This window comes from Syngnathus floridae, chromosome 7 (assembly GCF_059516105.1).
Source record: "Syngnathus floridae isolate MCC-2025c chromosome 7, RoL_Sflo_1.0, whole genome shotgun sequence".
Classification (NCBI taxonomy): domain Eukaryota; kingdom Metazoa; phylum Chordata; class Actinopteri; order Syngnathiformes; family Syngnathidae; genus Syngnathus; species Syngnathus floridae.
The window spans coordinates 11,937,230-11,948,409 of NC_142419.1; the positions used below are offsets into that span (position 1 = coordinate 11,937,230).

General features: G+C 41.0%; 1 protein-coding gene across 5 annotated transcripts; it reads left to right on the forward strand.

Moving 5' to 3' along the window:
• The first annotated feature begins 436 nt into the window (after positions 1-436).
• On the forward strand, positions 437-10,912 carry stard10 (StAR related lipid transfer domain containing 10). Of its 5 annotated transcripts, none has more exons than XM_088381980.1 (8): positions 437-596; positions 733-844; positions 967-1,129; positions 5,610-5,757; positions 5,833-5,936; positions 8,413-8,530; positions 8,655-8,707; positions 9,567-10,912. In XM_088381980.1, exons 3-8 carry the CDS (start codon positions 971-973, stop codon positions 9,771-9,773), a joined length of 789 nt encoding a protein of 262 aa, XP_088238106.1. In that variant the 5' UTR covers positions 437-596; positions 733-844; positions 967-970; the 3' UTR covers positions 9,774-10,912. The 5 variants fall into 5 exon arrangements, with proteins under 5 accessions (XP_088238106.1, XP_088238105.1, XP_088238108.1 ...); XM_088381979.1 differs by having other exon boundaries at positions 733-808; XM_088381982.1 differs by having other exon boundaries at positions 446-596; positions 639-808.
• Positions 10,913-11,180: the final 268 nt, after the last annotated feature.

Below are 11,180 nucleotides of genomic sequence, written 5' to 3' on the forward strand. Positions count from 1 at the left end.
TGCGTTCATAAATGTTTCATTGCAACACAATGAATCGCACAGACATTCAAGATAGCCTTTATCATTAAAAGTAAAAAGTAATCAAAGTGTAACAGTGGAGGTCACCCAGTCTTTTGTTTTCTTTCTTCTTGGCATGTGGCAGTTTGTTTAGTATTTCTAAAAGCATCAAGAGGATTCTGTCCACTTCAAAATGCAATCATTTTCGGAATAAGGTTGTCTTATTGGCATAGCAAGCCATTAGATAACTCGGGGTATTTATTGTCTTGCATAAGCATGGGTGTCCCTGAAAACGCCTCAGTCAAGTGCAACGTCATCGGTGAGCGAGCAAATGGGTGAATCCCAGCTGCTACATTTACGAGGCGCCCTAAATGCATCACTCGGAGGCGTTCCCATTGAAGCCGTCTTCTGCGTCGCCTGTCTGACGTGGATCAAGCCAAGCGCTGTCACCCTCCCTCCCTCCCTCCCTCCCTCCCACTCCCTCTTTCGTTTCACGCCGCATCCTCCCAATGATCACCGACTGCAGGGATGGAGAACTGGAACCAACCATCACAGGACCAGTGAAGAAGAAATAAAGCAGTGATAGCCACAGTGCGTTGGTGAGTGTCAAGCGGAAACGTAACCATATGGTTGGTCTTCAGAACGGCTGTTTTTTTAGAACTGCTGCTCGAGCGAAACTTATTTGGAACAAACACAAGCTTCGACTGAACCGTTTCGGTGCTTTTCTCGACGCAGACCTCGACTGTCACCTGTGCGCGCGGCGGAGGCGGTGTCCACACCTCTATTTGACTACTTCATTGTACCTCCCCGAGTGAGCATGCGCACACATCACAAGACCGCGCTGCAGGTTTCTCGCTAAATTGAATTAAGCTGTTAACTTGTTCAAACACAAGAGGAGGGAGACTCCCTGCAACATTTCCTTTTTCTCGAAGCCCCGCTCGCGTCCCAACATCTTTTCCCCCGGGACAGAGACATGTCTGGACGAAACGTTACCATCCCGGACGACCAGGCGTTCGCCAGCTTCAAGTCGGAGTGTCTGAGTGAGGAAGGTTGGACTGTGACCTACAACAAGGGGGGCATCGCCGTGTGGAGCCAGGCGTTGGAGGAGGGCAAGTCTGTCCATAAAATTAAGGCGAGTACACGCAACATCATGCAAACGAGAGTAGCGTGTATAAGATGCAAATATGAAACCGCTGAGCAACATGACGCACGTCTGCAAACATTAGCTGCCCCAATGCGGCTATGAAACTATATCAACTTGCACAATAGCAAAAGATGTTATGAAATTTACTTCACGCTTCTATGAACATGCCGTGCTACTCCCTCGACTTTACTCATTTATTTATGAATGACCGCCAACTATCTGCATGTATGCAGAGAAATGCACTTCTTCAACCGTGAAGTGACAGCAAATGGATTTTTTTTTTTTTTTTACTCTTCCATCCCCCTTCCAACCGGTATGATTTTTTGTCAGGGCTGATATCGATTATTGGTGATTAAGGAGGATGATAACAGATATTTTAAGATAATATTAAGTTGAAGTAGAAAAGAACATTTTGGCATCCATTATTTTTAAGAATACAAACCAATACATACATGCCAATTTAAATGCCAATGAGCATATGGTTATTAAACAGCAGTTTTTCATATTCACTTTTGATGTATTACTTTCACCTTCTCTTTTTAAACAAATGACATCATTATTTGCAAATTGGATCAAAAAGAGCAAAAACCAAAAGTGCAGGAGGTTCCAAGGGTGAGCAGCAAGTTCAATGAAGATTTTAACCAATAAATAGCTATCTGAAGTTTGATGAAATAAATATAATTTAAATGTTAATCTTTTACACAAAAACTAAGTGCAACATCTCTTATAAAGTGACATGTTGACAGTGTCATTAAAGGAGGAAAATTACGTTTTGAAAGGTTAAGTGGACATAGCTGTCATAAATTCATGTTTGATATTGTTGTGGTTGCCGTTTGCACAGTATACCAAAGTATCTCCACCACTCCACAAGCTTTTAATCGTTGCCCGTTGCTCCACTCCACATTTGATAGAAATTGCATGCGTCGGAATTTGAATATTTGTCATGGGAGGTAAGATGGTGGCTTCGTCAGAACTGCGATGTCACTTTAAACTAGAAAATGAATTGATGGACAATTAGATATAATTCAAATAAACGGGATTATAATTTAATTCGATATGGTGCATCCCAGTTTGCGAGAATGTGATGCAATGAGTTTTTATGTTATCATTATGAATGAACTTGTCAATACTGTCACTTAGGCATTCCTTTCAGGTATATTCCTCCAATAATGTTTTTTTCTTGATGTATTTGAGAGTGGAATGATCCGATTCAATGCACTGTTGCACTCGTTTTTTTTTTAATCAATTTCCTTATTCCAACCAGTTTTCGTTGCAGCCCTAATGAATATTAATGCAGTGGACCACAGCACCTGTGGATTCATCTAGTTTGCAGATTTAATTGTTCAACATATTGTCATTATTATTTTTTTAATTTTCTTCACATAATGCACAAAACGCACATTATAAGTTTACCAGCATTTTTGGAAGAATTTTGGGGGTTTAAAATAAAAAAATCTGTGGATTCTCAATGGTCATTTTAGTAGTTTGTTGTGGTTTGTTGTGGTCTCTATTATCGAATGTACATTTTTAACCTTGTACCGCCATTGCACATGACCTTTTTTTAAAATTGCAATGCGAATTGAAATGCCTGTTGAAAACTTGTCTTGTCTTCAAATGTGCCTTGACTACTGCATGCTTTTATGGTAGACTGATTCGGAAAAACCTTTATGGCTTCCATTCAAGTTAAGCTCAGGATGCCATTTCTTGTGGGTATATCCGGGTCAGGGTTGTGTGATCCAGCCAACGGTTGTTTACTTTGCTGAATAAAGTGCGTCCGTGTGCTTTAGGGTGTTATCTTTGTGTGCAAGAACAGCAACAGCAGGCTTTTCCCAGTCCCCTCCCAGAATTTGCAATGTAGGCACCAGTCAGGACGGCATAGCATTCTCATTATCCAGCACGATTCCTCCAGTTACATCCTGGAGCTGTTCTAGTGAAGGTGTATCATGTTTGCAGCAGCTCCGTGTTTGTGTGCGCACACAATAAGGTGCTATTTACTCATGTTTTTTTTTTACCCCCCTTTGACAGAACAGGCTCAGCAAACAAAGAAGTGTGCAAACGCCCACATATGGGCGGTGCTTCTATCCTATATTGGCGTGTTAATGTAAATGCTAGTGTAACGGAAGCATGCATTTTTCATGGTCACTTTATCGTCTGTTTGCTTTGCTCTCTGAGCTCTGACATCACACACTTAGCGCAGTCACTGAACGTACAGTACTATGTTTACGTTACAGTACCTTTATTCATCATGCAGCCTCGTCATGAACATCGGTTTTATAATCCAACACCAAATACGCATAAGCCACTTTTAACATAGAGAAACCAAAATACAACAACAACAATGTGAGGAGTCGTTTTTTTTCGTTACACACTACATAGATGGTTTTGTTTACATTTTGTAATTTGGCCAATGTGCCAAATAATTTCTGCTGCTTTTCTGCCATACGCACACAGGCGGAATCCTCCTTGATGACTCTTGAGGGGAGCCTCTGATTCACTCACAGGCTGAGATCTAGTTTTTTTTCCCCCTGTTTTGTTGTTGCCCACAAATGATGTCTTACTAGCGCCAAATGAAGCTTGTGAAAAGCGCAGACACTTTGATGAGTCATGGTTTGCGTGGAGTGGTTATGCAAGGCAAGGGTCAAATATCATTTATTATCGTGAGTGGGCACTGGGCAGTCCCTGATGGTGTCATGCGGGGCTGTCCAAATCCAGTCATCGAAGGCAAATAGAGGAGGGCAGTATCTAAATTATGCAGGATAGTGGCTCTCGAGGACTAGATTAGGACTCCCCTGGTAGCGGTTCAATCGCCTGACTTGTGTGCTTGGACTCAGACTCAACTTGTATCATGGGGTCAGTTTCAACTCAGTAATGGGAAAAATTTAGATGTGAATGATTGTCTATATTTTCGACTCTGTCTGAGCACGGCTGGGACAGGTTCCATCTTCCGCAACCCTTATTGGGATAAGTGGAATAGAAAATGGATGGTTGAGTGCATAGTGAGTAAGCTGGGCTTGAAGAAACCCCAAAACACTCAGTACATTGGGTAACTATCATCGGTTTATCTCTCTTGAAGTCATCACCGTCTCCTTGCTTCATCTGGTGAGCTAACCAAATTAAAATGTAAACGAATTAAGCTACTTGCTGGGCTGTTTTTCTCCATTCTGACCAGAACATCTCTGACAGCTCAGCGTAACATTCTCTAAAGCTCCGCCCGTTTGAGTTGGATTGCAAATACTGACGTCCATTCTTTCCTCCTCGAGTCGTTTCACCTCAATGAACTTCCACTCTTGTCTCTCCTGGGTTCAACCGACCAAATCGGTAAAAGGAAAAGGGAAAAAAATGGTCCAAACGCCCCTACGGTTTTACAACCACTTTCGATAAAAATACACACACAACACTTGAAAGTCGCTCAAGAAGTCAAAGATGAATTCTCGAGTTCATGTTTAGTTTTTCTTTGGCTTTTTGGTGTTGTTGTTGTTTTTTTTTTTGTTATTCCAAATGATTAACCAGCATTACGGTGAGCCAGCAACACCCAAGATGTCAACCCACCTTACGAAAGCTCAGTTGAGTGAGCATCAAATGACTAAATCTTTTGAGGGCGGAGTTAAGGTGTGTTTAATTGACTATTGATTATCCATTGTCTTCCTCTTATCCGTGGTTGGGTCGCTGGGCCAACAAGAAGCCTAGACATCCCTTTCCCCACTTGCTTTTTCCATCTCTTCTGGGTGGATCTGAGACAGGTCTTCCTCATGTCCTCCACTCAGTGGAATGTGCCTGGAACATCCAAGAAGCATCCTCAAAAGATGCCTAAGCAGTCTCCTGCGGAGGAGCAGAAGCTCCACTCTCTAGAAACTAGAAAGTGACGATGAAAGAGAGCTCCCTTTTTCTTCTATTAATCCTCCATGGAGTACAAGAGCAGAATGTTCCCCAAGCCCCTCTGGTCTGATTTGTAATAAAGTGACTGGGGACCAAAAGGCACCGACAGTCAATGCTTTTCTTTCTCACTAGTGTTTCAATGACCACTTCTTCTCCTGTTGGTACGGCCTTTGCCCTCTATACGCGTCCTTGTCTGAAGTGTATCTTTGCTTTTGTTTTGTCTTCTTATTAACACAAAATCCCTCCGGAATTGTTACTGTGGTAACACCGGCAATCTGCCCTCAGCTTGTTTCTATTTTAAACATCTGTTCTTTAGCTAACAGGTAGTCCCCGTTGGTTTTTAGGCATAACCACGCGTAATAATTTGAGAATACACAAATAGAATTATACAGTAACAATGTATTCAAGCCATACTTTAAAATGAAATATTATTGTGTACAGACTTTCAATCATTCTTAAAGACAGACATCATACTAAGTTAACCAAATTTGGAATGCCCGCTTCGCTACTTGCTTCTGTACGTGATCGCTCACCACACACTTGCACATGAATGAATTGACTGCATGTTCCTTTTTCTCTCTTTCTGATGCAGTGTCGGATGGTCACGAAGGATGTGTCAGCTGAGACCATGTATGATGTTCTCCATGACATTGAGTACAGAAGAAAATGGGACACAAACGTCATCGAGACCTTTGATATTGGAAAGCTTACAGTCAATGCAGATGTTGGGTATTATGCATGTATGTTCCACCGATGAGCTATAATGTAACCTACTCAAAATCACAACGGTTTTGTGCATCTGAATTTGACAACAGGGAAATGTCCAAATCCGCTCCGTAACCGAGATGTCGTCACGCTTCGCTCCTGGTTGCAAACGGGGAAAGACTACATCATCATGAACTACTCGGTTAAACATGCGGTAAGTTCACGCGCAGGCATACGGTCACGTTGGTTGCTGCAACTCAAAGGTGCGTGGAGATACCAATGTAGCCGAGTGAAACAAACGACGAGTGCACGCTGGATGCGTTGGATCAAGGCGGTTCAGTTCAGCAAGCTTTTGAGCTGAATGTGTCGCGTGCATCTGTGCATGTTTTCGTGAATAACGCAAGCGTGTTTTATGCTCCTATTGCTTTTGAAGTAGATTACTTGAAAAATGCCTGTAGCCCGGTTTTAAATGTCTAACAGTTTTCCCAACTCAAGGTAGTTATTTCATTTGCAAGTTTCAAGAACGAGTTTTCTCATTTTTTACCGAGCCTGCAGATATGATTGTATTTTAAAATGTTGGGCATTATTCAAATCTCCAGGAACTCGGTTTTTGTATCACATGACTGGGGAAGTAGCCAGCTGGTGACGCTAATCTCCCGGTTTGTTCTATACAAACAACTGTATAATTTCCCGTGTATACTTTTTCTTAGACCCTCCCAGGCTTACTTAGGTCTCTCCATGTGCCCAGGTTTATATTTGCCTCCATTGCCATTCAGTCTTACTCACTAATGAAATGTTTGCACAAGGATAAGAGCTCTCACGTGATGATTAGCTGTTCACTTCCACCTCGCCTTCCGCATTCCTGCGTGGAAAAAAACCCAAAACAAAACAAAACAAAGAACAGAGTGTGTGCTTTATGTCCTGATGTCCCCTATGCTGCATAGACTTGCTATACTATACTGTATATTTATTTATTCAACAGTCCCATTTGGGAAACGTCTAACCAGATTATGTGATTATGTGCTTTAATTTCTGGAATTGATGTCAGCTAAGTACCCACTCAAGTGACAGCATTGCAACTCACATGTCGGTATTAAAATCACGGGTAGCTTGTTCAGTTTTTTGAGACCAAGCCTTAGGTCGGGAGGTTTTTTTTTTTTCGCGGTATGGTTGTAATCTTCAGATATTATTGCAATATAATGAAGAAGGATGGCTAACATTCTGTCACCAAATAACGCTTGTTTATTTTTGTATACACGAGTAGGCAAGGACACATGATAAGATTTTGTCAACTTGAGGCACACACGCATTGCCAAGGTCAATAAATGGCAAACAGTTGCACCTGATCGTAGAAAGCATAAAAAGATAACAAAATCAAATGGAATGTAGGGCACTTGATCAATTTATGGAACCACACAAAAAACACTTTTGATAAAAAAAATTATTTGAGCTTTCGCTGTCAAGCCATTTTAACTTGATACATTTTTAAACAGAATTTCCATCTGTTTTCATGGACTTGAATCCAGTATAACCACTAAAACACTGCCTATGTTTACTAATGTAAGTAAATAACGACAATTTAATCATCATGAAAAAATACAGATGGATGAAAAACTATTTTGGTATGCATGTGCGTTAGTTAAGCATGCATATTCTACCTTAACATGAAAGAAGGCAAACCCGAAGACTTCATAAACTTGCTTACTAAATGACCTCTATTTCTCATTATTGTTCACCAATCATTTACACAGCACGATTGATCATAGCTACTCAAGTTGGATAATGGTTCGATGAATGAATCATCATATGACTAAAAGTTTTCAACGTGCCATATCGGCAAAGCACTTAACTGCTAGGCTGAATTTCATATTTTTCTGATGCAAACTTCACATGATCACGTGATGCGAATGGCAAGCTCTGACTTGCCATCAAACAAGAAACACCACAAATGGTCACTGAAGGTAAACCATTCAGTGGTCGGTGGTTTTTTAGATGCATCTGCGCTCGAATGTGACAAAGATGAGTAGCTTCATCTCTGCAGAAGCTTGACAATCACGCTTTTTGGGTGGAATTGAGCACAAAACTGTTCATGGAATTATAATTTATGATGGAAAAAAAATGTGTTTCACTCAGATGATCTATCAGGCTTACAATAGTTTTGTCTCTGTCTTGTTATCCTGTAATTTGATTTTATTTCAAAAATAACAATGAAAAAAAAATAATAATCACGTGGGAGGTGTTCCTGAAATGTCGTTATTTTACCTTTTGGTGATAAGCTTCCTGCAATGCTGCATCTGTTGTTGGGGCTAAAAATTGCATTTTCTTTATTTGAAGCTAGCAGGCGGTATCATGAAGTATCTTGAATTGGACTAAGCTCAAAAACTGCGAAGCAACATATAATTAAGTACAAGGGCAGGCACCAAAAATAGATAACGTAGAAGCCGGTTCTATTTTCTGCAAATCTGATTTCTTCTTCAGGGCCTTTCCTATTCCAATTAGCACAGGCTATCGACTGTCTACTTTATCATACTGAATATTAAATGAAGATATTAAATATAAGTAAAGGAGGCAGCGGTGGCGTACGTTTCATCAAACTTAGGAGCTGCGTTTTGCGTGGACAAAAAGTCAAAGTCATAAACTCCCTTGAAAACATTTCAATGGGAAATCTGTGTGTTTTTGTCTTTCTACAGAAATATCCTCCCAAAAAGGACATGGTCAGAGCCGTGTCTATACAGACTGGCTACATGGTGCAGAGCCAGGGGCCCAACCACTGTGTCCTCACATACATGGCACAGTTAGATCCACGGGGTAACTAAGTTATGACGCACTTTGAGCAAAATGCAGACAACGCTTGAATGCATGTCATTCACCTCATCAGCGACCTGCATTGCTCACTCTTTCTTTTCTTCCCTTCTTCTCCCCCCCCCACCAGGTTCATTACCCAAGTGGGTTGTCAAAAAGTTTTCCCACTTCCTTGCACCGGGCGTAAGTCTTCTACAATTTAATAGAGATGCCAGAAAAATGTGTTTTGTGGACAAGACTGTCAGGTTTAGTGGTTGTAGATGAGATCTCGCCTCCCCTCCCCTCAGCACCCCCCCATTTTTAACAATGATACTGTGTATAACGTTTGGTGAGAGAATACATGGCAGATGGGTTGTTAGAAGCAACAACAGAGGCTGCGGGGCCAGCCAGCTCACTCTATACGCTGATGCTGTTGTGTTGCCTCCGTGCCAGACAGCTACTTGGCGAAGCACTTTTGATTTTCAAGTCCTCTGTTTACATGCAACACAAGCTCATGCTGAGGTCACATTGTGGCATTATTGCCTGCATCAACCAAACAAAATCAAATCAATATACGTGTTCTAGTATAAGCTCATCAAACTGTACTTTTACTACCAGCCAATAACATAAGCGAGGACTTATTAGGTACTATATGTCGAAGATATGGTTGAAAAAGCAACTGAATTAAATGAAGAAACTGATTCGTCGTTTGAATATCGGACGTCTCAATTGTAGTGGACATTTGTATTTCTTTTCATTTTACATTCTTCATAGATGGACGCATTTGATATACAAATGTTCATCCTGAGCTGCTCCATAGGGAACATAAACAGTGCATGTCAAGAGGAGTAGCTTTCTCTCTGTCGTATTTATTCTAATAGGTTAAGCACAAATTGAACTTCTTCATCAGTATTTTTTGTTGTTTTAGTGCTTGTATGATTTAATTTTTTCAATTGATTAGACTCAGAGTAGCTTGTTAATATCATGAGTGAATTGTGGGCGGTTCACAAGCCCAGGATCAAATGAATTGTTCTTTGCTATGATTACATTTTTACCTTCATAGGCAATGAAGTCGATCAACAAAGCGTGTTTGAAGTATTCCGATTGGAAGCAGAGGCACAACCCTGGATTCAAGCCCTGGCTGTACCCTGAACAGACTACATTACCCAGCATCCCGCTTTCCGAGCTTAGCATTCAGCATGCCGAGAGCCTGGAAAATATTGACGAGAGCTCCCTGTCTGAGACCCACGATAGAGATGACGGCTACTAATTCGTGCACACGCAAGTTCGACCTGGGTCATGTATTCATGCGCACGCATCCATCAATGCAGGGATACATGCACGCCAGATACACAATTACACATATGCTATGTAGATTCATTCATACACACACGCACCCTACTAGTATATCTACTCGTGCTCACTGCACACTTTGTGGGAGCGTTCAGATGCAAATGGCCATTTCACAAAGTCAGCTCCATGTTTTCCTACATAATGCATGCACGCATATTTTGCCAATGTCAGAAGCATTCACAGCTGCACACACCCACTTGCGATGGGCCGCAAGTATTTTTTGTACAACTTAGTAATATCCGTCAAATGTCTGTAAATGCGATTAGCCTTGAAATGTTTTCAAATTAGATTGGTATGGAAAGGCATTTTTTCGGTAAATTTTCAATTTAGATGTTTTTACGGTAGCCTCTGTCGTATTGAAACCTACCTAAGCAAAAATAAAAATGATGTATTTCCAATAGCAATTTGGAAAAATACAGTTCATACATAGTTAAATATGCTTACAAAAAAGACGTACCCATTTTGTTTTCCTTTTTGTCTTTCTGTCATTAGTTGTACTTATATTTTGTAAGCACACAAGAAATATGCAGGTGTACTACAGGAGGCAGCTGAAGCTCACGACGAAACTCAAAGAACATCTTTTCTATACTTGCGAGGATTCCGTTTGATATAGCGTCTTAAATCCTAATCTAAACTAAAATCTCTAATCCATGAACTGTAAAAGCAATGAGTAGTCTCCTGGACTGATAGGTGATTCTGATGTGGAAGTGCCTTATACCTGCAATCTTTCAAATGACCAGCAGAGGGAGACTCCACAGGTTTCAAAAATTTACAGTTGAGAGGACTCAAAATCCCAACTTGGTTTAAATGATAGTCGATAAAGCAATGACTGAATAGCATTGCCCTGATGCAGTCATGTTCATGCTCAACTACACAAAATCTGTAAAGAGCAGCCAAAATGTCCCACCAGAAATGGCCTCACAATGATAGAAACATATGGAACAATGCAGCTGTAATACACATTTTCTTTCTCTTCCGCTCCTCAAAAGATGATGTATGAATGTATGTCTGCAAATTTAATACAGAACCCTACAGTGGTTTTCAAACTTCGCTTGACATTTGAGTCGTTTTTGTGTCTGTTTCGCGTCATGTGGTTGTTGTATGTGTTTTGTGTCCCTCCATCAGCCCATATGTTAATGTGCTTTTACGTTCTTTCAGGGAAACTTGCATGCAAAAAAAAAAAAAAAAATCCTTAGTGTCCAGCACGACATGCAAATCACTGACTGAATGCATGAGGCTGCACGTGAGGCTGTGCCCACTGGCCGAGATTGAAATTTAGGAGTCCCTCAATCGGTTGGCGTGATAACCCTGCTGTGATCAAAAC